The following is a 25682-nucleotide window of genomic DNA, read 5'->3' as shown; positions in this document are numbered from 1 at the left end:
AGAGATAGAGAGTGACGAACAGACAAGTAAACAGGCAGAGAGATAGAGAGTGACGAACAGACAAGTAAACAGGCAGAGAGATAGAGAGTGACGAACAGACAAGTAAACAGGCAGAGATAGAGAGTGACGAACAGACAAGTAAACAGGCAGAGAGATAGAGAGTGACGAACAGACAAGTAAACAGGCAGAGAGATAGAGAGTGAACGAGACAGACAGACAGACAGACAGACAGACAGACAGACAGACAGACAGACAGACAGACAGACAGACAGACAGACAGACAGACAGACAGACAGACAGACAGACAGACAGACAGACAGACAGACAGACAGACAGACAGACAGACAGACAGACAGACAGACAGACAGACAGAAAATCCTTACATGACTTCTATGCCAAAGAGAGCCAAAGGCTTTAAACTGTACTGTGGTCACATTGGATTTAACTGTAGCAGCAAGGACAGGCCAGCCCAGGACAGACCAGCCCAGGACAGGCCAGCCCAGGACAGACCAGCCCAGGACAGGACACACCAGTGTTGTTGAGATGGTAATCACTGCCTTTCCCTGAGGTATAGTACTCTCTGATTACTTTATCTTTCTCAGTGACCAGATTATGTTCAGAATCAGGGAGGATAATCAGATTTTTAGTGGGATTATTTGGACAGGTTGTGATTGTTACATTAGTCCGGGCAGAGACAGATGTCATCAGATAGATGTATGCCAGAGAGATTGTTGCTCTGTGACATACATGATTGACTTGTTTTGCCAACATCAGTGAGAGTTATGGGCGTATCTATGTTAGATTATTGTCAGATCTCTGTCTGTGTTGGTGTGTTAGCTGGCATATCAGTCAGCAGCGTAATGACAGCCTTTATGTATCAGAGTGTTTAGTGGCTGGAGCAGATCATTATGTAATAAATCAATTGGTTTCCATGGATACTTAGGTGTGTTGTTGCCTTGGAGACACCAAGATGTGAGGCAATCCCAGGAGAAGAATCGTTGTGAAAACGAAGTGGAAAGTGATCAGTGCGCTCCAACACCACTCAGTACCAACAGCAGGGGGATAGAACAGACAGGTGAGACACCCCACACACACACACACACACACGCACAGGTGCACGCATGCACACACACACACGCACGCACGCACACACACACACACACACACACACAAACACACACACACACAACCCAGACTAAAAGCCACAGCACAGAAGGGGGTGACTATCTACACAGGTGAAATATTGAAGCTTGGTTGTGTACTATAAATGCTGGGATTTATACATTATACAGTTATTTTCGGTGTTCAGAGATTTTATTTCTCTTGAAGACCCTCAGCCTTTCTATCAGCATTTGTGTATGTCACAGATAGATTTACATAAACACTGCTCCATAAAACAAGGATGTGTGTGTGTGTGTGTGTGTGTGTGTGTGTGTGTGTGTGTGTGTGTGTGTGTGTGTGTGTGTGTGTGTGTGTGTGTGTATTCTTCTATCCTCGTAGGGCCCTAAAATCCCCGAAAGTCCCCACAAGGATAAATGCTATTTTAAGTTTAGGGGTTAGAACTAGGATTATGGGTTAAGGGTTAGGGGTTAGTGGCTAGAGGTTAGGGTTAGGGGTTAAGGTTTAGGGGTAAGGGGTAGGGGTTAAGGTTAGGGTTAGAACTAGGGTTAGGGGTTAAGGGTTAGGGGTAAGGGGTTAGGGGTTAGGGATTAGGGGTTAGAGGTTAGGGGTAGGGGTAAGGGGTAAGGGGTTAGGGGTTAGGGTTAGAACTAGGGTTAGGGGTTAGGGTTAGAACTAGGGTTAGGGGTAATGGGTTAGGGTTATGGTTAGAAGTAGGGTTAGGGTTAGACCTAGGGTTAGGGGTAAGGGGTTAGGGTTATGTTTAGAACTAGGGTTAGGGGTAAGGGGTTAGGGTTATGGTTAGAACTAGGGTTAGGGGTTAGGTGTTAGGGTTATGTTTATAACTAGGGTTAGGGGTAAGGGGTAGGGGTTAAGGTTAGGGTTAGAACTAGGGTTAGGGGTTAGGGTTAGGATCAGGTTCAGGGTTAGGTGTTAGAACTACGATTAGAGGTTAGGGTTAGGGTCAGGTGTTAGGGAAAATAGGATTTTGAATGGAAATGAGTTTTAGGTCCCCACGAGGACAGAAAAACAAGTTTGTGTGTGTGGTGTGCATGCGTGCGTACGTACGTCTGTCTCAAGACATGACAATTACATGATAAAGACAAGTTATTACAAGTGTGATTTATGGCGTTAATTATTAGTTCCACTTTTCCACTATTGCTAAACAATCCCAGGTAAACATTAACATAAATCATGAGAGGAACAGAGAGAGAAGGGGAGATGAGGAAAGACTAGAGAAGGGGAGAGGAGGAAAGACTAGAGAAGGGGAGAGGAGGAAAGACTAGAGAAGGGGAGAGGAGGAAAGACTAGAGAAGGGGAGAGGAGGAAAGACTAGAGAAGGGGAGAGGAGGAAAGACCAGAGAAGGGGAGAGGAGGAAAGACTAGAGAAGGGGAGAGGAGGAAAGACTAGAGAAGGGGAGATGAGGAAAGACAAGACAAGGGGAGAGAGAGAGTGAGAGACGACGGGAGAGAGAGCTGATGGAAAGCAGTTGATCCTGTTGATCAGGGTCACGGAGGTGAATGTGGAACACACTGGAGGAGGTGTGTGTGTGTGTGTGCGTGTGTGTGTCCTACCTAATGCATGTTAGTATGATAACCATTAATATTCATTCTAATGATTTGTTATGTTGTTTTTCACCTCCACGTCTCCCTGCTGTGGCAGTTCTCAGAGAGAGGTAAGGAAAGGCACCCAGGGCTCAGCATGCGCAGGTCAACACAAGGCATTACCATTTAGTGACAACGTTATCGATGACACTTTACTTGACCCCTCTGTTATAAAGCCTAATGACGTAACACATATTATTAACAGTCGGGACGACAGTTCATGTCACCAGTTTTTGTCATTACGGGTGTTGCCATAAGCTAACATTAACTGTCTGCTATATGGCATTATGGAGGCGTCATGGAGGCCATATTATGAATTCACTTAAGACATTAACTCCTTATGAATGTCAGTAGGAACATTGCGTCATGTGAAAACAACCATCATGGAATGCCTGTTTGGGGAGGAGAAGAAGAGTTGTGTTTCCATGGACATCTCATGTACTTGGAAATCATGGTTGGGGTCAATTCCATTTCAATTCAGGAAGTGAAATTCTAAATGTCTTCCAGGCTTTTCAATTTGGAATTTTTTGAGTTGACTGGAATTTAAATGGAATTGACATCCAACCCTGTTGGAAATAAACCTGTTGGTTCTTGACTTATTCTCTTCATAACATTTCCATGGGAATGTGGTGTCAGAATTTGGGATGAGCTCTCAAGGGAAATGTTCTGTGTTGAACTGTGATGTTATGCCTTTCATAGACTCCTGGTATGTTTACACCCTAAGACAAGGCCATTGTGTTTCGGGAACTGTTGATATATTGAAAGAACTGTTGTGTGAACAATATGATTGTATTATTACCGTCTCACTATATAAGGGACATTGAACCATTTCCTCATTGAGTTCTTCCCTGTGAAATCAGAGCTAGATCTCCCCTGCTGCTGCTTGTATTAAAGATTTTTATATTATACAATTATATAGTCTCTGCATTAATCTTTGGATCGAATTGTCCTCAACAGTAACACGAGTCCTGCTCCAGTTTCAATTAGTACACTATTTCCTTTTCCCTGTCAGATTAAATGTCTTTGTCTCACACGTTGAGCTTCTACCTCTCAGCCCAGATAGCCTCTACCTCTCAGCCCAGATAGCCTCTACCTCTCAGCCCAGATAGCCTCTACCTTTCAGCCCAGATAGCTTCTACCTCTCAGCCGAGAAATCCTCTACCTCTCAGCCCAGATAGCATCTACCTCTCAACCCATATAGCTTCTACCTCTCAGCCGAGAAATCCTCTACCTCTCAGCCCAGATAGCCTCTATCTCTCAGCCCAGATAGACTTTACCTCTCATCCCAGATAGCATTTACCTCTCAGCCCAGATAGCCTCTACCTCTCAGCCCAGATAGCCTCTACCTCTCATCCCACATAGCATTTACCTCTCATCCCAGATAGCATCTACCTCTCAGCCCAGATAGCCTCTACCTCTCACCCCAGAAAGCCTCTACTTCTCTGCCCAGATAGCCTCTACCTCTCATCACAGATAGCATTTACCTCTCAACCCAGATAGCATATACCTCTCAGACCAGATAGCCTCTACCTCTCAGCCCAGATAGCCTTTACCTCTCAGCCCAGATAGCCTCTACCTCTCAGCCCAGATAGACTTTACCTCTCATCCCAGATAGCATTTACCTCTCAGCCCAGATAGCCTCTACCTCTCAGCCAAGATAGCCTCTACCTCTCATCCCAGATAGCATTTACCTCTCATCCCAGATAGCATCTACCTCTCATCCCAGATAGGCTCTACCTCTCAGCCCAGATAGCCTCTACCTCTCAACCCATATAGCTTCTACCTCTCAGCCCAGATAGCCTCTACCTCTCAGCCCAGATAGCCTCTACCTCTCAGCCCAGATAGCCTCTACCTCTCATCCCAGATAGCATTTAACTCTCATCCCAGATATCCTCTACCTCTCAGCCCAGATAGCCTCTACCTCTCAGCCCAGATAGCCACTACCTCTCTGCCCAGATAGCCTCTACCTCTCAGCCCAGATAGCCTCTACCTCTCAGCCCAGATAGCCTCTACCTCTCAGCCCAGATACCCTCTACCTCTCAGCCCAGATAGCCTCTACCTCTCATCCCAGATAGCCTCTACCTCTCAGCCCAGATAGACTTTACCTCTCATCCCAGATAGCATTTACCTCTCAGCCCAGATAGCCTCTACCTCTCAGCCCAGATAGCCTCTACCTCTCATCCCACATAGCCTCTACCTCTCAGCCCAGATAGCCTCTACCTCTCAGCCCAGATAGACTTTACCTCTCATCCCAGATAGCATTTACCTCTCAGCCCAGATAGCCTCTACCTCTCAGCCCAGAAAGCCTCTACCTCTCATCCCAGATAGCATTTACCTCTCATCCCAGATAGCATCTACCTCTCATCCCAGATAGCCTCTACCTCTCAGCCCAGATAGACTTTACCTCTCATCCCAGATAGCATTTACCTCTCAGCCCAGATAGCCTCTACCTCTCAGCACAGATAGCCTCTACCTCTCATCCCACATAGCATTTACCTCTCATCCCAGATAGCATCTACCTCTCATCCCAGATAGCCTCTACCTCTCAGCCCATATAGCCTCTACATCTCAACCCATATAGCTTCTACCTCTCAGCCCAGATAGCATTTACCTCTCAGCCCAGATAGCCTCTACCTCTCATCCCAGATAGCCTCTACCTCTCAGCCCAGATAGCCTCTACCTCTCAGCCCAGATAGCCTCTACCTCTCATCCCAGATAGCCTCTACCTCTCAGCCCAGATAGACTTTACCTCTCATCCCAGATAGCATTTACCTCTGAGCCCAGATAGCCTCTACCTCTCAGCCCAGATAGCCTCTACCTCTCATCCCAGATAGCATTTACCTCTCAGCCCAGATAGCCTCTACCTCTCAACCCATATAGCTCCTACCTCTCAGCCCAGATAGCCTCTACCTCTCACCCCAGATAGCATTTACCTCTCAGCCCAGATAGCCTCTACCTCTCATCACAGATAGCATTTACCTCTCAACCCAGATAGCATATACATCTCAGACCAGATAGCCTCTACCTCTCAGCCCAGATAGCCTCTACCTCTCAGCCCAGATAGCCTCTACCTCTCAGCCCAGATAGACTTTACCTCTCATCCCAGATAGCATTTACCTCTCAGCCCAGATAGCCTCTACCTCTCAGCCCAGATAGCCTCTACCTCTCATCCCAGATAGCATTTACCTCTCATCCCAGATAGCATCTACCTCTCATCCCAGATAGCATCTACCTCTCAGCCCAGATAGCCTCTACCTCTCAACCCATATAGCTTCTACCTCTCAGCCCAGATAGCATCTACCTCTCACCCCAGATAGCCTCTACCTCTCAGCCCAGATAGCCTCTACCTCTCATCACAGATAGCATTTACCTCTCATCCCAGATAGCATATACCTCTCAGACCAGATAGCCTCTACCTCTCAGCCCAGATAGCTTCTACCTCTCAGCCCAGATAGCCTCTACCTCTCAGCCCAGATAGCCTCTACCTCTCATCCCAGATAGCCTCTACCTCTCAGCCCAGATAGACTTTACCTCTCATCCCAGATAGCATTTACCTCTCAGCCCAGATAGCCTCTACCTCTCAGCCCAGATAGACTTTACCTCTCATCCCAGATAGCATTTACCTCTCAGCCCAGATAGCCTCTACCTCTCAGCCCAGATAGCCTATACCTCTCATCCCAGATAGCATTTACCTCTCATCCCAGATATCCTCTACCTCTCAGCCCAGATAGCCTCTACCTCTCAGCCCAGATAGCCACTACCTTTCTGCCCAGATAGCCTCTACCTATCAGCCCAGATAGCCTCTACCTCTCAGCCCAGATAGCCTCTACCTCTCAGCCCATATAGCCTCTACCTCTCAGCCCAGATAGCCTCTACCTCTCATCCCAGATAGCCTCTACCTCTCAGCCCAGATAGCCTCTACCTCTCAACCCATATAGCTTCTACCTCTCAGCCGAGAAATCCTCTACCTCTCAGCCCAGATAGACTCTACCTCTCAGCCCAGATAGACTTTACCTCTCATCCCAGATAGCATTTACCTCTCAGCCCAGATAGTCTCTACCTCTCAGCCCAGATAGCCTCTACCTCTCATCCCACATAGCATTTACCTCTCATCCCAGATCGCATCTACCTCTCATCCCAGATAGCCTCTACCTCTCAGCCCAGATAGCCTCTACCTCTCAACCCATATAGCTTCTACCTCTCAGCCCAGACAGCCTCTACCTCTCACCCCTGAAAGCCTCTACCTCTCAGCCCAGATAGCCTCTACCTCTCATCACAGATAGCATTTACCTCTCAACCCAGATAGCATATACCTCTCAGACCAGATAGCCTCTACCTCTCATCACAGATAGCCTCTACCTCTCAGCCCAGATAGCCTCTACCTCTCAGCCCAGATAGCCTCTACCTCTCAGCCCAGATAGCCTCTACCTCTCAGCCCAGTTAGCCTCTACCTCTCACCCCAGATCGCCTCTACCGCTCAGCCCAGATAGCCTCTACCTCTCAGCCCAGTTAGCCTCTACCTTTCAGCCCAGATAGCATCTAACTCTCAGCACAGATATCCTCTACCTCTCGGGCCAGATAGCCTCTACCTCTCTGCCCAGATAGCCTCTACCTCTCAGCCCAGATAGCCTCTACATCTCAGCCCAGATAGCCTCTACCTCTCAGCCCGGATAGCTTCTACCTCTCAGCCGAGATAGCCTCTACCTCTCATCCCAGATAGCCTCTACCTCTCAGCCCAGATAGACTTTACCTCTCATCCCAGATAGCATTTACCTCTCAGCCCAGATAGCCTCTACCTCTCAGCCCAGATAGCTTCTACCTCTTAGCCCAGATAGGCTCTACCTCTCAGCCCAGATAGCCTCTACCTCTCATCCCAGATAGCCTCTACCTCTCAGCCCAGATAGCCTCTACCTCTCAGCCCAGATAGCCTATACCTCTCATCCCAGATAGCATTTACCTCTCATCCCAGATATCCTCTACCTCTCAGCCCAGATAGCCTCTACCTCTCAGCCCAGATAGCCACTACCTCTCTGCCCAGATAGCCTCTACCTATCAGCCCAGATAGCCTCTACCTCTCAGCCCAGATAGCCTCTACCTCTCAGCCCAGATAGCTTCTACCTCTCATCCCAGATAGCCTCTACCTCTCAGCCCAGATAGTCTCTACCTCTCAGCCCAGATGGCCTCTACCTCTCATCCCACATAGCATTTACCTCTCATCCCAGATAGCCACTACCTCTCTGCCCAGATAGCCTCTACCTCTCAGCCAAGATAGCCTCTACCTCTCAGCCCAGATAGCCTCTACCTCTCAGCCCAGATAGACTTTACCTCTCATCCCAGATAGCATTTACCTCTCAGCCCAGATAGCCTCTACCTCTCAGCCCAGATAGCCTATACCTCTCATCCCAGATAGCATTTACCTCTCATCCCAGATATCCTCTACCTCTCAGCCCAGATAGCCTCTACCTCTCAGCCCAGATAGCCACTACCTTTCTGCCCAGATAGCCTCTACCTATCAGCCCAGATAGCCTCTACCTCTCAGCCCAGATAGCCTCTACCTCTCAGCCCATATAGCCTCTACCTCTCAGCCCAGATAGCCTCTACCTCTCATCCCAGATAGCCTCTACCTCTCAGCCCAGATAGCCTCTACCTCTCAACCCATATAGCTTCTACCTCTCAGCCGAGAAATCCTCTACCTCTCAGCCCAGATAGCCTCTACCTCTCAGCCCAGATAGACTTTACCTCTCATCCCAGATAGCATTTACCTCTCAGCCCAGATAGTCTCTACCTCTCAGCCCAGATAGCCTCTACCTCTCATCCCACATAGCATTTACCTCTCATCCCAGATCGCATCTACCTCTCATCCCAGATAGCCTCTACCTCTCAGCCCAGATAGCCTCTACCTCTCAACCCATATAGCTTCTACCTCTCAGCCCAGACAGCCTCTACCTCTCACCCCTGAAAGCCTCTACCTCTCAGCCCAGATAGCCTCTACCTCTCATCACAGATAGCCTCTACCTCTCAGCCCAGTTAGCCTCTACCTTTCAGCCCAGATAGCATCTAACTCTCAGCACAGATATCCTCTACCTCTCGGGCCAGATAGCCTCTACCTCTCTGCCCAGATAGCCTCTACCTCTCAGCCCAGATAGCCTCTACATCTCAGCCCAGATAGCCTCTACCTCTCAGCCCGGATAGCTTCTACCTCTCAGCCGAGATAGCCTCTACCTCTCATCCCAGATAGCCTCTACCTCTCAGCCCAGATAGACTTTACCTCTCATCCCAGATAGCATTTACCTCTCAGCCCAGATAGCCTCTACCTCTCAGCCCAGATAGCCTCTACCTCACAGCCCAGATAGCCTCTACCTCTCAACCCATATAGCTTCTACCTCTCAGCCGAGATATCCTCTACCTCTCAGCCCAGATAGCCTCTACCTCTCAGCCCAGATAACCTCTACCTCTCAGCCCAGATAGACTTTACCTCTCATCCCAGATAGCATTTACCTCTCAGCCCAGATAGCCTCTACCTCTCAACCCATATAGCTTCTACCTCTCAGCCCAGATAGCCTCTACCTCTCACCCCAGATAGTCTCTACCTCTCAGCCCAGATAGCCTCTACCTCTCTGCCCAGATAGCCTCTACCTCTCAGCCCAGATATTCTCTACCTCTCAGCCCAGATAGCCTCTACCTCTCAACCCATATAGCTTCTATCTCTCAGCCCAGATATCTTCTACCTCTCAGCCCAGATAGCCTCTACCTCTCAGCCCAGATAGCCTCTACCTCTCATCCCAGATAGCATTTACCTCTCATCCCAGATATCCTCTACCTCTCAGCCCAGATAGCCTCTACCTCTCAGCCCAGATAGCCACTACCTCTCTGCCCAGATAGCCTCTACCTCTCAGCCCAGATAGCCTCTACCTCTCAGCCAACATAGCCTCTACCTCTCAGCCCGGATAGCTTCTACCTCTCAGCCCAGATAGCCTCTACCTCTCAGCCTAGATAGCCTCTATCTCTAAGCCCAGATAAACTCTACCTCTCAGTCCAGATAGCCTCTACCTCTCAGCCCAGATAGCTTCTACCTCTTAGCCCAGATAGGCTCTACCTCTCAGCCCAGATAGCCTCTACCTCTCAGCCCGGATAGCTTCTACCTCTCAGCCCAGATAGCCTCTACCTCTCAGCCCAGATAACCTCTACCTCTCAGCCCAGATAGACTTTACCTCTCATCCCAGATAGCATTTACCTCTCAGCCCAGATAGCCTCTACCTCTCAACCCATATAGCTTCTACCTCTCAGCCCAGATAGCCTCTACCTCTCACCCCAGATAGTCTCTACCTCTCAGCCCAGATAGCCTCTACCTCTCTGCCCAGATAGCCTCTACCTCTCAGCCCAGATATTCTCTACCTCTCAGCCCAGATAGCCTCTACCTCTCAACCCATATAGCTTCTATCTCTCAGCCCAGATATCTTCTACCTCTCAGCCCAGATAGCCTCTACCTCTCAGCCCAGATAGCCTCTACCTCTCATCCCAGATAGCATTTACCTCTCATCCCAGATATCCTCTACCTCTCAGCCCAGATAGCCTCTACCTCTCAGCCCAGATAGCCACTACCTCTCTGCCCAGATAGCCTCTACCTCTCAGCCCAGATAGCCTCTACCTCTCAGCCAACATAGCCTCTACCTCTCAGCCCGGATAGCTTCTACCTCTCAGCCCAGATAGCCTCTACCTCTCAGCCTAGATAGCCTCTATCTCTAAGCCCAGATAAACTCTACCTCTCAGTCCAGATAGCCTCTACCTCTCAGCCCAGATAGCTTCTACCTCTTAGCCCAGATAGGCTCTACCTCTCAGCCCAGATAGCCTCTACCTCTCAGCCCGGATAGCTTCTACCTCTCAGCCCAGATAGCCTCTACCTCTCAGCCTAGATAGCCTCTATCTCTAAGCCCAGATAGACTCTACCTCTCAGTCCAGATAGCCTCTACCTCTCAGCCCAGATAGCTTCTACCTCTTAGCCCAGATAGGCTCTACCTCTCAGCCCAGATAGCCTCTACCTCTCATCCCAGATAGCCTCTACCTCTCAGCCCAGATAGCCTCTACCTCTCAGCCCAGATAGCCTATACCTCTCATCCCAGATAGCATTTACCTCTCATCCCAGATATCCTCTACCTCTCAGCCCAGATAGCCTCTACCTCTCAGCCCAGATAGCCACTACCTCTCTGCCCAGATAGCCTCTACCTATCAGCCCAGATAGCCTCTACCTCTCAGCCCAGATAGCCTCTACCTCTCAGCCCAGATAGCTTCTACCTCTCATCCCAGATAGCCTCTACCTCTCAGCCCAGATAGTCTCTACCTCTCAGCCCAGATGGCCTCTACCTCTCATCCCACATAGCATTTACCTCTCATCCCAGATCGCATCTACCTCTCATCCCAGATAGCCTCTACCTCTCAGCCAAGACAGCCTCTACCTCTCAGCCCAGATAGCCTCTACCTCTCAGCCCAGATAGCCTATACCTCTCATCCCAGATAGCATTTACCTCTCATCCCAGATATCCTCTACCTCTCAGCCCAGATAGCCTCTACCTCTCAGCCCAGATAGCCACTACCTTTCTGCCCAGATAGCCTCTACCTATCAGCCCAGATAGCCTCTACCTCTCAGCCCAGATAGCCTCTACCTCTCAGCCCATATAGCCTCTACCTCTCAGCCCAGATAGCCTCTACCTCTCATCCCAGATAGCCTCTACCTCTCAGCCCAGATAGCCTCTACCTCTCAACCCATATAGCTTCTACCTCTCAGCCGAGAAATCCTCTACCTCTCAGCCCAGATAGCCTCTACCTCTCAGCCCAGATAGACTTTACCTCTCATCCCAGATAGCATTTACCTCTCAGCCCAGATAGGCTCTACCTCTCAGCCCAGATAGCCTCTACATCTCATCCCACATAGCATTTACCTCTCATCCCAGATCGCATCTACCTCTCATCCCAGATAGCCTCTACCTCTCAGCCCAGATAGCCTCTACCTCTCAACCCATATAGCTTCTACCTCTCAGCCCAGACAGCCTCTACCTCTCACCCCTGAAAGCCTCTACCTCTCAGCCCAGATAGCCTCTACCTCTCATCACAGATAGCATTTACCTCTCAACCCAGATAGCATATACCTCTCAGACCAGATAGCCTCTACCTCTCATCACAGATAGCCTCTACCTCTCAGCCCAGATAGCCTCTACCTCTCAGCCCAGATAGCCTCTACCTCTCAGCCCAGATAGCCTCTACCTCTCAGCCCAGTTAGCCTCTACCTCTCACCCCAGATCGCCTCTACCGCTCAGCCCAGATAGCCTCTACCTCTCAGCCCAGTTAGCCTCTACCTTTCAGCCCAGATAGCATCTAACTCTCAGCACAGATATCCTCTACCTCTCGGGCCAGATAGCCTCTACCTCTCTGCCCAGATAGCCTCTACCTCTCAGCCCAGATAGCCTCTACATCTCAGCCCAGATAGCCTCTACCTCTCAGCCCGGATAGCTTCTACCTCTCAGCCGAGATAGCCTCTACCTCTCATCCCAGATAGCCTCTACCTCTCAGCCCAGATAGACTTTACATCTCATCCCAGATAGCATTTACCTCTCAGCCCAGATAGCCTCTTCCTCTCAGCCCAGATAGCCTCTACCTCACAGCCCAGATAGCCTCTACCTCTCAACCCATATAGCTTCTACCTCTCAGCCAAGATATCCTCTACCTCTCAGCCCAGATAGCCTCTACCTCTCAGCCCAGATAACCTCTACCTCTCAGCCCAGGTAGACTTTACCTCTCATCCCAGATAGCATTTACCTCTCAGCCCAGATAGCCTCTACCTCTCAACCCATATAGCTTCTACCTCTCAGCCCAGATAGCCTCTACCTCTCACCCCAGATAGTCTCTACCTCTCAGCCCAGATAGCCTCTACCTCTTATCACAGATAGCATTTACCTCTCATCCCAGATAGCACATACCTCTCAGACCAGATAGCCTCTACCTCTCAGCCCAGATAGCCTCTACCTCTCAGCCCAGATAGCCTCTACCTCTCAGCCCAGATAGCCTCTACCTCTCATCCCAGATAGCCTCTACCTCTCAGCCCAGATAGACTTTACCTCTCATCCCAGATAGCATTTACCTCTCAGCCCAGATAGCCTCTACCTCTCAGCCCAGATAGCCTCTACCTCTCAGCCCAGATAGCCTCTACTTCTCAGCCCAGATAGCCTCTACCTCTCAGCCCAGATAGCCTCTACCTCTCAGCCCAGATAGACTTTACCTCTCATCCCAGATAGCATTTACCTCTGAGCCCAGATAGCCTCTACCTCTCAACCCATATAGCTTCTACCTCTCAGCCCAGATATCTTCTATCTCTCAGCCCAGATAGCCTCTACCTCTCAGCCCAGATAGCCTCTACCTCTCAGCCCAGATAGACTTTACCTCTCATCCCAGATAGCATTTACCTCTGAGCCCAGATAGCCTCTACCTCTCAGCCCAGATAGCCTCTACCTCTCATCCCAGATAGCATTTACATCTCATCCCAGATATCCTCTACCTCTCAGCCCAGATAGCCTCTACCTCTCAGCCCAGATAGCCACTACCTCTCTGCCCAGATAGCTTCTACCTCTCAGCCGAGAAATCCTCTACCTCTCAGCCCAGATAGCCTCTACCTCTCAGCCCAGATAGACTTTACCTCTCATCCCAGATAGCATTTACCTCTCAGCCCAGATAGCCTTTACCTCTCAGCCCAGATAGCCTCTACCTCTCATCCCACATAGCATTTACCTCTCATCCCAGATAGCATCTACCTCTCATCCCAGATAGCCTCTAAATCTCATCACAGATAGCATTTACCTCTCATCCCAGATAGCATATACCTCGCAGACCAGATAGCCTCTACCTCTCAGCCCAGATAGCCTCTACCTCTCAGCCCAGATAGCCTCTACCTCTCATCCCAGATAGCCTCTACCTCTCAGCCCAGATAGACTTTACCTCTCATCCCAGATAGCATTTACCTCTCAGCCCAGATAGCCTCTACCTCTCTGCCCAGATAGCCTCTACCTCTCAGCCCAGATATTCTCTACCTCTCAGCCCAGATAGCCTCTACCTCTCAAACCATATAGCTTCTATCTCTCAGCCCAGATATCTTCTACCTCTCAGCCCAGATAGCCTCTACCTCTCAGCCCAGATAGCCTCTACCTCTCATCCCAGATAGCATTTACCTCTCATCCCAGATATCCTCTACCTCTCAGCCCAGATAGCCTCTACCTCTCAGCCCAGATAGCCACTACCTCTCTGCCCAGATAGCCTCTACCTCTCAGCCCAGATAGCCTCTACCTCTCAGCCAACATAGCCTCTACCTCTCAGCCCGGATAGCTTCTACCTCTCAGCCCAGATAGCCTCTACCTCTCAGCCTAGATAGCCTCTATCTCTAAGCCCAGATAAACTCTACCTCTCAGTCCAGATAGCCTCTACCTCTCAGCCCAGATAGCCTCTACCTCTCAACCCATATAGCTTCTACCTCTCAGCCGAGATATCCTCTACCTCTCAGCCCAGATAGCCTCTACCTCTCAGCCCAGATAGCCTCTACCTCTCAGCCCAGATAGACTTTACCTCTCATCCCAGATAGCCTCTACCTCTTAGCCCAGATAGCCTCTACCTCTCAGCCCAGATAGCCTCTACCTCTCAGCCCAGATAGCCTCTACCTCTCATCCCAGATATCCTCTACCTCTCAGCCCAGATAGCCTCTACCTCTCAGCCCAGATAGCCACTACCTCTCAGCCCAGATAGCATCTACCTCTCAGACCAGATAGCCTCTACCTCTCAGCCCAGATAGCCTCTACCTCTCAGCCCAGATAGCCTCTACCTCTCAGCCCAGATAGCCTCTACCTCTCAGTCCAGATAGCCTCTACCTCTCATCCCAGATAGCCTTTACCTCTCAGCCCAGATAGCATTTACCTCTCAGCCCAGATAGCCTCCACCTCTCAGCCCAGATAGCCTCTACCTCTCATCCCAGATAGCCACTACCTCTCTGCCCAGATAGCCTCTACCTCTCAGCCCAGATAGCCTCTACCTCTCAGCCCAGATAGCCTCTACCTCTCAGCCCGGATAGCTTCTACCTCTCAGCCCAGATAGCCTCTACCGCTCAGCCTAGATAGCCTCTATCTCTAAGCCCAGATAGACTCTACCTCTCAGCCCAGATAGCCTCTACCTCTCAGCCCAGATAGCTTCTACCTCTCAGCCCAGATAGCCTCTACCTCTCAACCCATATAGCTTCTACCTCTCAGCCCAGATAGCCTCTACCTCTCATCACAGATAGCATTTACCTCTCATCCCAGATAGCATATACCTCTCAGACCAGATAGCCTCTACTTCTCAGCCCAGAAAGCCTCTACCTCTCAGCACAGATATCCTCTACCTCTCGGGCCAGATAGCCTCTACCTCTTAGCCCAGATAGCCTCTACCTCTCAGCCCGGATAGCTTCTACCTCTCAGCCCAGATAGCCTCTACCTCTCATCCCAGATAGCCTCTACCTCTCAGCCCAGATAAACTTTACCTCTCATCCCAGATAGCATTTACCTCTCAGCCCAGATAGCCTCTACATCTCAGCCCAGATAGCCTCTACCTCTCAGCCCAGATAGCCTCTACCTCTCAGCCCAGATAGCCTCTACCTCTCAGCCCAGATAGCCTCTACCTCTCAGCCCAGATAGCCTCTACCTCTCTGCCCAGATAGCCTCTACCTCTCAGCCCAGATAACATCTACCTCTCAGCCCAGATAGCCTCTACCTCTCAGCCCGGATAGCTTCTACCTCTCAGCCCAGATAGCCTCTACCTCTCATCCCAGATAGACTCTACCTCTTAGCCCAGATAGGCTCTACCTCTCATCCCAGATAGCCTCTACCTCTCATCCCAGATAGCCTCTACCTCTCAGCCCAGATAGACTTTACCTCTCATCCCAGATAGCATTTACCTCTCAGCCCAGATAGCCTCTACCTCTCATCCCAGATAGCATTTACCTCTCATCCCAGATATCCTCTACCTCTCAGCCCAGATAACCTCTACCTCTCAGCCCAGATAGCCACTACCTCTCTGCCCAGATAGCCTCTACCTCTCAGCCCAGATAGCCTCTACCTCTCAGCCCAGATAGCCTCTACCTCTCAGCCCAGATAGCCTCTACCTCTCAGCTCAGATAGCCTCTACCTCTCAACCCATATAGCTTCTACCTCTCAGCCCAGATATCTTCTACCTCTCAGCCCAGATAGCCTCTACCTCTCAGCCCAGATTGCCTCTACCTCTCAGCCCAGATAGCCTCTACCTCTCAGCCCAGATAGCCTCTACCTCTCAACCCATATAGCTTCTACCTCTCAGCCCAGATATCTTCTACCTCTCATCCCAGATAGCCTTTACCTCTCAGCCCAGATAGCATTTACCTCTCAGCCCAGATAGCCTACACCTCTCAGCCCAGATAGCCTCTACCTCTCATCCCAGATAGCCACTACCTCTCTGCCCAGATAGCCTCTACCTCTCAGCCCAGATAGCCTCTACCTCTCAGCCCAGATAGCCTCTACCTCTCAGCCCGGATAGCTTCTACCTCTCAGCCCAGATAGCCTCTACCGCTCAGCCTAGATAGCCTCTATCTCTAAGCCCAGATAGACTCTACCTCTCAGCCCAGATAGCCTCTACCTCTCAGCCCAGATAGCTTCTACCTCTCAGCCCAGATAGCCTCTACCTCTCAACCCATATAGCTTCTACCTCTCAGCCCAGATAGCCTCTACCTCTCATCACAGATAGCATTTACCTCTCATCCCAGATAGCATATACCTCTCAGACCAGATAGCCTCTACTTCTCAGCCCAGAAAGCCTCTACCTCTCAGCCCAGATAGCCTCTACCTCTCAGCCCAGATAGCCTCTACCTCTCAGGCCAGATAGCCTCTACCGCTCAGCCCAGTTAGCCTCTACCTCTCAGCCCAGATAGCTTCTACCTCTTAGCCCAGATAGGCTCTACCTCTCAGCCCAGATAGCCTCTACCTCTCATCCCAGATAGCCTCTACCTCTCAGCCCAGATAGCCTCTACCTCCCAACCCATATAGCTTCTACCTCGCAGCCCAGATAGTCTCTACCTCTCAGCCCAGATAGCCTCTACGTCTCAGCCCAGATAGCCTCTACCGCTCAGCCCAGATAGCCTCTACCTCTCAGCCCAGTTAGCCTCTACCTTTCAGCCCAGATAGCATCTAACTCTCAGCACAGATGTCCTCTACCTCTCGGCCCAGATAGCCTCTACCTCTCAGCCCAGATAGTGTTTACCTCTCAGCCCAGATAGCCTCTACCTCTCAGCCCAGATAGCCTCTACATCTCAGCCCAGATAGCCTCAGTAAGCATGGAGTGACGAGCCAGTGTTGACACATGAACACCATTACCTGCTGCAGTTTGATCTAGGAAAAAGCAAAATAGGTCAACTGAAAATCAGTTCAATGGTAGATTGAGATAGTGCACCCTTTGATGTAAGTTTAAATGTAACTAATTTTTGATATCAGTATAATCTGATTTGAACATTTAACTTTCTCGACAGGTGAACAGAGATTATTTCATAGCCAATCACCCTTCAGAGGAAGAGGAAGTGACGTCACTTCCTGTTAAAGAGGAAGAGGACTCCAAGGCAGACATGTTGTCCTCCACGCTGGAGTCAGCTCTCGCCCCTCACTGGAGTGTCCGAATACGCAGGAACAAGCAGGGTGTCGCCTGCACCGACATTGGTGTGGTTGGCAAGGCAACCAGCGAGCCCGGACAGGAACCCCAAGACAGTGGCCTGGAAGTGGGCGAGGGGGGAACATTTTTGAAGCTGCACGACCCTCTTGGGATTGACTCTGTAGTACAACAACAACAACAACAGTTTTTGGAGACCAAGAACCAACGTGTTGGGGAGAGGGGGTTGACCCTCGGATCTCAAGCCCATGAGAGGGCTTCAACCCTGGCTAGCAGCAGAAGCACAGTGGGGGGCTGGTTTGAGGGGAGTACCCCCAGCCACAAACTAGACCACCCAACAATGGCCCCAGTTTCTAATTCTGTCTCTCTGGATGTGAGTTGGGGGAGGCTGAACAACAGAGGGGTAGAGGGTGGAATTGACTTCCCTGATACTCCCACTTCTCCCTTCTCTCCAAACCTGAATGTACACAGGGGAGTGTCACAGGCTGGTCGTCAAGGAGACCAGCCGTCACTGCTGAGTTCCAAACTAACAACCAGTAGCCACCTTCTCTCCCTGAGGAGGCTCAACACTATTGCTATCTCCACCCACACAGAGACCAACGCTCCCTCTATCTCCTCTCCAACCAATCACAGGGATGGAGAGACTTCAGGTCCACATTTCTCTCCAACTGTAAACGATGACAGAGCATCAAAGACAATTAGGCCACACCTCTCCTTAACCTCATCCAATGACGGAGACAGAGAGAGGTCCAAGTCCCTCCCCTATTCAGCTTCCCCCACTTACAGGACAACAGAGAGGTCAAGGCCCCTCCCCTTACCAACTTCCAAACACAGAGAAGCAGACACACACAGAACACACCTATTTTCAACCTCGCCCAATTACCAAAACACAGAGGGCACACCCCGCACCAACCTTCCCCAGACTTCCAGGGTTTATCCCAACAAAACCTTCCCCAGTAAGCAGACTCTTTTGTTTAGTGGTGTAGTGAGACGTCCGCCCTTAGAGAGATCAGGTGCAACCACCGTCCATCTGTCTTCCTCTCCACCATCCCAATATGGCCACCTGGAATCTCTAAGGAGTCAGCCTCTTCGCAGAGGAACCACACTGAGGTCTACTAGCCGGAGACAATACACCAGTCTAGAGGACAGTGGGTCTAATCCCAGTTCCCCCCTCCTCAGTCCCACTACCACCACCACTATCAACCACAACAACAACAACCACACATCCAGCCTCTCAAGCACTTCTAGCAACAATAACACAGGCCCCTGCAGCACCAATGATATCACAGGTGTTAATCCCCAAAGCAGCATCAATAAATCCAATAACACAGGCCTCTGTAGCACCAATGATATCACAGGTGTTAATCCCCAAAGCAGCATCAATAACTCCAATAACACAGGCCCCTGCAGCACCAATGATAGCACAGGTGTTAATCCCGAAAGCAGCATCAATAACTCCAATAACACAGGCCCCTGCAGCACCAATGATATCACAGGTGTTAATCCCCAAAGCAGCATCAATAACTCCAATAGCACAGTGCAAAACACCCACACCGCCCCATCCCAACTGCAGTCCCCTAAAACCGCCTACACCCCTACCACAACCCCCCAACCACGAATACTTAAAACCAGCTACGTCCCCAGTAACCCTAGCCCTTACACCCAACCGTTGTCCCCAGCCAGCTACACCCCCATATCCCTGAGTATGACCACCACCCAGGACCCCTCTACTCCTCCCTTCTCCCCACTCAGCGCACCACCTCATGGGGAGAGGACGTTCACAGGCAGCCTGGCCTGCTCCCCTAAGAAACACCGGTACCCGGTGGAAGAGAGGGTAACATCACATAGAGCATGGCAGGAGTCTCTGAAGCCACAACACTCTGAGGAAACCAGTAGGAGGCTGTCACAGTCTCATTCACGTCAGAGCCCAGCTGACCTGACCAGCTCTACGGCCCCAACCAGACCCCTCCGTAGTGTAGGGTGTCCTGCCATCTTCACCTCCCTGAGATTGGGGAGCCCCACCTGGGCTATGTCACTTGTGTCTCCCCAAACCCCCAGGACCACCAAACTACAGGTCTGGAGGGGAGACTCAATGCATCATTTATCCATAATGCCTGATACAACGGTGAAGGAGGGAGGGCGAACTCTCTCAGAGCGTGTTAGCAAACACACTTCACGGTTCACATTCGACCACACAGGAACAGACTCGACCGCACTAGGACCACAGAGGAAGACATCTGCCCCTCTCTCCCTTCCTGATTTTGGGAGCTTTTACAAGCCTTGGTTTAGCTCCCTGCCCTACTCCACTCTCAAGTCTTCACGAACAACCCTGGGTGAGTTCACACACACAACCTCACCACAAACCCCTCTCTCACCCTCTACCTCACCCCAAACCCCTCTTTCACACTCTACCTCACCCCAACGCTACCCCTACAGCCATCGCAGGACTGGGTCACGGGACAGTTCAAAGGTTGTTGCCTTGGAAACGGATAGTGTCATCAACAACTCCAAACAGACCAGTGAAGACGATGTTGAGACACTTGTATACCGGATTTCTGAGATCGATTCCTCCACCATATTGGACAGTATTAGACTTGCACAACCCTGTTTTCCTCAACACACTCCAGACACACGAGTCGTCACAGATATCAAGTCAAATGAGCTCTCCCGTCTCACCTCTGACCTCTCACAATCGTCACAACACAGCCAGGTGATAGGAAGTCCCAGCTGTCAATCATACCAAAGCGCCAATGACAGTGGAGCATTAGACACTGAGAAGGTTGTGTGTAAAATGGAAAGTTTCCTTAAGTGTGCAGTGGTCCCATTACAACCTCAGAGCCCAACGAAAGAGGCAGAGAAGGGGCAGAAGGGAAGGAACAAAATGGACCTGGTGCTGAGTCGACACCAGCCGACCTTCAGAGTCAACCATCTGGATGACGAGAGGAGGGAGAGGACACCCCAGCCTCCCTCTGTCAGCAGAGCAAGTGACATTAGTGATGGCACTGACTGTAGCGAATCTAGCAATCAAGCAGAGGAGGACAGAAAGGACAGATGGAGGGAGAATGATGGCTTTATCAAACCTTCAACCTCTTTCTGGGCTGGCAGTGAGCGCACATCAGATATGACTAAGGAAAATGTTAGATGTGAACACTCACAAGGTTTAAAAGACAACAAAGAGGCCAGAAACAGAGACCAGCCTCATGATATGGACCTTCCTCAATTTGAGGCTTACAACGACAAAAGCTTCACTCTACCCAGAAACCAACCTTCTAGTCCAGAGATCAGCCCAACCAGGCGACAGTTTGAAGCTTACCAAGAGGAGAGGATCAGTAGAGCCAAAAAGCAACCTCCTCAGAGAGACTTCAGCCCCGATAGGCATCAACCCTGGGGCCCCAGCCGCTCTGCAAGCCTCCCTGCCTACAGATCCTCCTCAGGCAGCCCCAGGAACACTTTCTCCGTCTTCCACTTCAGCCATGAGGACTCCAAGAACCACCATGTCTTCCATTTCAACCACGAGGATTCCAAGAACCACAATGTCTTCCATTTCAATCACGAGGATTCCAAGAACCACAATGTCTTCCATTTCAACCACGAGGATTCCAAGAACCACAATGTCTTCCATTTCAACCACGAGGATTCCAAGAACCACAATGTGTTACTCAGCCCCAGGCTTCCTCATACGAAAAAGACTACCTTTCTCTGTGAGCCAGGGGAAGGAGGGTTTGGTTCCAGGGTGGGCCAGCGTGGCAGTGAGGGACGTATGGCCTCCTTCTCCTCCTGTGCTGATCTCAAATACGGTCTGGAGGCTGGACGTTCCTTCTCTGTGAGCTCCGTGCTCTCCAGTCGACCTTCTGGTCCTGGACGCATCTCCACCAGCCCCAGGATCAGCAGTGTCAGTTACCTCACTGACCCCGCTCTGTCCTTTGGAGAAGAAGTCATGACTTGGGATGACCTCCAGGTCAAAGGTGATTGGATAATACCAATGTGGGACACACACACAACCACTAGCCACAAAACCACTGGTGACAGCCAAGCTGTAAAATCCACAGGTGACAGCCAAGCTGTAAATAACTGGTCCTTCATTCGTGACCAGACCTCCAAAAATGAGTGTAAAACAATCACAGCTAACTTTACAGATCCACGCAAGTCTAGATCCAAATCCTTACCCAGAAATGTATCCTGGGGTTCAGAGGTCACTTGCCAATCTCCGACCACCACCGGCTGCATGTGGAATCCTGGCAGCCTGGAGACCGCTCACTTCCTCTGGGATACAGAGCGTCCTGCAACCACCCCTCCGTCCCATCTCTGGTCCCCAGCCTCCAGACGCATATCTCGCCCCACCAGCTCCACCTCCCCCACAGACCGCAGGGTGTCACAGGACAGTCTGTCCCCCAGGGGGCGCTTGCCCTCCAGGGGCTACGTCTCCAACCTGGCTGCCTTCGAGGAGTCCGACTCAGACTCAGCCTTTGACATGGACTCTGACACAACCACAGACGATGAATACTGCCTGCCAGGTGACAGCGGCGAGAAGGAAACAGAACTGTGAGAGGAGACAATATATAGTCTAAAGTGGGTCTGTCTGTCTCATTTTGGTTTCCTCATATAGAAAGGAAACCTATTAAGCTACCATCTGATTCAGAGGGGTTGGGTTAAATGCGGAAGACACATTTGGTTTGAATGCGTTCAGTTGTGCAACTGACCAGGTATCCCCTTTCCTTCCTTTTTCCTATTTATGACTAGTAAAAACAGACTTCATTTGGTGTCCATGACAGTAAATAAGACTGCACTGTCAGAGTGAACATGATATCATATCACAGGTTAAATGTTATGGTGCTCATGTCATCCTGGTACTCAAAGAACAGCTTATCACATGAGCTCACCACATCCAAGACCATGGCTCTTTGTTTGTTGATGTCACAGGCTGCTCCGATATTGGCCTCTCACTTGACTTTCTCATGTGCTGATATTTGTTATATGATCGGTGGGAAGTGTACACTGAGTGTACAAAACATTAAGAACACCTTCCTAATATTGAGTTTACCTCCCTTTTTTTCCTCACCTGGAAAGAGCAGGTGGAAAGAGCAGGTGTTCATAATGTTTTGTACACTCAGTGTACTTTCTGGGTTGACTGTACTACTTTATCAGCTACACAAAATGAGTTAACAATGGGCTCTGTAAAGCTATTCTATCCTGTTCTGATCAGGGCCTGTATTCACAAAGCATCCCGAAGTAGGAGTGCTGATCTAGGATCAGGTCCCTCCCGGTACATATGATTGTATTTATTGTGATCTGAAAGCCACAACTGATCCTAGATCAACACTCCTACACAGACTCCTTGTGAATACAGGCCCTGTTGTGGTTGAGCCCTGCACCTGATGAGAGGTATATCTACCATGATGAGAGGTATATCTACCATGATGAGAGGTATATCTACCATGATGAGAGGTATATCTACCATGATGAGAGGTATATCTACCATGATGAGAGGTATATATACCATGATGAGAGGTATATCTACCATGATGAGAGGTATATCTACCACGATGAGAGGTATATCTACCACGATGAGAGTGCGTGTCATCTACATTTAATTGCTGCTCATCAACAGGCTTTTAGATAACATCCTATATGATATACAGGGCAAATATCTTTGAGCGTTTTTGTTGTAACGGGAATGATTGTTTGCGGGTTTTTTTTGGTTATCCTTGAAGGCTTTTCGTGAAATGCATATGTATGCATTATAAACAGATCATTATTGTTCAACTTTTGTGAATGACTTTTTATATATGGTTAGCGGCGATGGAAATTAATAACTCTACCTACATGTACATATTACCTCAATTACCTCGACACCGGTGCCCCCACACATTGACTCTGTACCAGTACCCCCTGTATACAGTCTCACTATTGTTATTTACTGCTGCTCTTTAATTATTTGTGATTCTTATCTCTTACTTTTGTTAGGTATTTTCTTAAAACTACATTGTTGGTTAAAGGCTTGTAAGTAAGCATTTCACTGTAAGGTCTACTACACCTGTTGTATTCGGCATTTCACTGTAAGGTCTACTACACCTGTTGTATTCGGCATTTCACTGTAAGGTCTACTATACCTGTTGTATTTGGCGCATGTGACAAATAACATTTGATTTGATTTTGATGTATTTGATACCATTCCACTGATTCCGATCCAGTTAGTACCAGGAGGCCGTTCTCCACTATTAAGTTGCCACCAACCTGTGATACAATTCAATTATTTTGAACATTCCCAGAATATTGCCAAGAAAGTTCTGAGAATCTTGCTTAAGTCACCATTTTTGCGAACTTAACCAGAATATAGTAAAACTGACATTAAATAGAACCACATGGGAACTTGTGTTTCTGTTTCTTAATGTCATTGGAACCATTTGAGAACATGACTTCAGATAGAACCATGATGAAACTAGTAGGGAACATTATGCTGAACTACTGACATTCCCACAGAAGAAAGTAGTTTCTTAACTAAGTAAAAAATACTTTAAAGTACTTAAAGTCATTTTTTGGGTTATCTGTACATTACTTCATTACTTACATTTTCAATTACTTTTACTTTTACTTCATTACATATTCCTACTCACGTACATTTCCCCAGACTCACTTGTACTTGTTACATTTTCAATGCTCAGGCAGGACAGCAATATAACACGTTGCCATTGCTACTGCCTCTGATCTGGTGGACTCACTGAACACAAATACTGTGCTTGTAAAATAAGTCTGAGTGTTGGAGTGTTTTTTTTACTAGGCAAGTCAGTTAAGAACAAATTCTTATTTTCAATGACGGCCTACGAACAGTGGGTTAACTGCCTGTTCAGGGGCAGAACAACAGATGTGTACCTTGTCAGCTCGGGGATTTGATCTTCCAACCTTTCGGTTACTAGTCCAATGCTCTAACCACTAGGCTACCCTGCCTCCCCATGCAGTGTTATGAAAAGTGGCTTGCTTAATATAAGGAATTTGATGTATAGAATTTACTTGTACTTTTTACTTTTACTCAGGTATGACAATGTATTACTTTTTCCACCACTGTACATTAAGTAGATTTGAAATCAGATACTTTTAGACTTTTACTCAAGTTGTATTTTACTGGGTGACTTTAACTTTTACTTGAGTAATTTTCTATACATTGTCATTTACTCAGTCTTTTCTCAGTCTTTACTCAGTCTGTACTCAGTCTGTACTCAAGTCATTTACTCAATCTTTACTCAGTCTTTACCCGGTCTTTACTCAGTCATTTACTCAGTCATTTACTCAGTCTTTACTCAGTCATTACTCAGTCTTTACTCAGTCATTTACTCAGTCTTTGTTCAGTCTTTACTCAGTCTGTCATTTACTCAGTCTTTACTCAGTCATTTACTCAGTCTTTGTTCAGTCTTTACTCAGTCTGTCACTTACTTAGTCTTTACTCAGTCATTTATTCAGTCTTTACTCAGTCATTTACTCGGTCATTTACTCTGTCTTTACTCAGTCTTTACTGAGTCATTTACTCATTTACTCAGTCATTACTCAGCCATTTACTCAGTCTTTACTCAGTCATTTACTCAGTCTTTACTCAGTCATTTTCTCAGTCTTTACTCAGTCTTTACTGAGTCATTTACTCATTTACTCAGTCATTACTCAGCCATTTACTCAGTCATTTACTCAGTCATTTACTCCGTCTTTACTCAGTCTTTACTCTGTCATTACTCGGTCTTTACGCAGTCATTTACTCAGTCTTTATTCAGTCATTTACTCAGTCATTTACTCCGTATTTATCTTTACTTTTACTCAAGTATGACAATTGATTACTGATTCCATCACTGATGGTTAGTTAAGGTATTATGTGAATTAACAATAAACCATTTTTAATTGAGTATCTGCCCAATACATGATAGTTTTATCAAACTATTTTGTCCAACAAGATATTATATCAAACTATTATGTCCAACAAGATATTATATCAAACTATTATGTCCAAAAATATATTTATATCAAACTCGTATCTATGTCCAACAAGAATGTGTGCTGTGACAGTAGTAGTTTGCTATGACTTTCCCCTTGCATACCACAAGAGCAGGTGTACCAAACCACATTCCAGCTATGAGAATGGACCTAGACTAACAATATCAAACACAAAGCCTCTCCACATACTTGTTGCTTTAAATAGTGCCTTTAATGAGTGTAGGTGTGTCTATTTAACTGTATTGTACTAAAGAGGGTGTTTTTCCTATGTATTCCAGTTACATCAATGC

General features: G+C 48.7%; 1 protein-coding gene across 3 annotated transcripts; it reads left to right on the top strand.

Moving 5' to 3' along the window:
• The first annotated feature begins 267 nt into the window (after positions 1 to 267).
• LOC121841327 lies at positions 268 to 23301 on the top strand. 3 transcript variants are annotated; one of them, XM_042308730.1, is made up of 4 exons: positions 268 to 568; positions 944 to 1075; positions 2783 to 2795; positions 17285 to 23301. In XM_042308730.1, the coding sequence occupies exon 4, from the start codon at positions 17378 to 17380 to the stop codon at positions 21962 to 21964; it is 4587 nt and encodes a 1528-aa protein (XP_042164664.1). In that variant the 5' UTR covers positions 268 to 568; positions 944 to 1075; positions 2783 to 2795; positions 17285 to 17377; the 3' UTR covers positions 21965 to 23301. The 3 variants fall into 3 exon arrangements, with proteins under 3 accessions (XP_042164664.1, XP_042164665.1, XP_042164663.1); XM_042308731.1 differs by lacking the exon at positions 2783 to 2795; XM_042308729.1 differs by lacking the exons at positions 268 to 568; positions 944 to 1075 and having other exon boundaries at positions 2480 to 2795.
• The last annotated feature ends 2381 nt before the right edge of the window (positions 23302 to 25682 follow it).

The sequence above is a fragment of the Oncorhynchus tshawytscha genome, linkage group LG29 (assembly GCF_018296145.1).
Source record: "Oncorhynchus tshawytscha isolate Ot180627B linkage group LG29, Otsh_v2.0, whole genome shotgun sequence".
Lineage (NCBI taxonomy): Eukaryota > Metazoa > Chordata > Actinopteri > Salmoniformes > Salmonidae > Oncorhynchus > Oncorhynchus tshawytscha.
The sequence above is the reverse complement of the archived record's forward strand: the minus strand, read 5'-3'. Positions and strand labels throughout refer to the sequence as shown.

Bases quoted from the DNA above. Each gene is read 5' to 3' on its own strand.
- LOC121841327 (XM_042308729.1), top strand. From the start codon at position 2,745: ATGTTGTTTTTCACCTCCACGTCTCCCTGCTGTGGCAGTTCTCAGAGA. The intron at 2,796-17,284 runs GTAAGGAAAGGC...CTTTCTCGACAG, and splicing joins GTGGCAGTTCTCAGAGAGAG to GTGAACAGAGATTATTTCAT.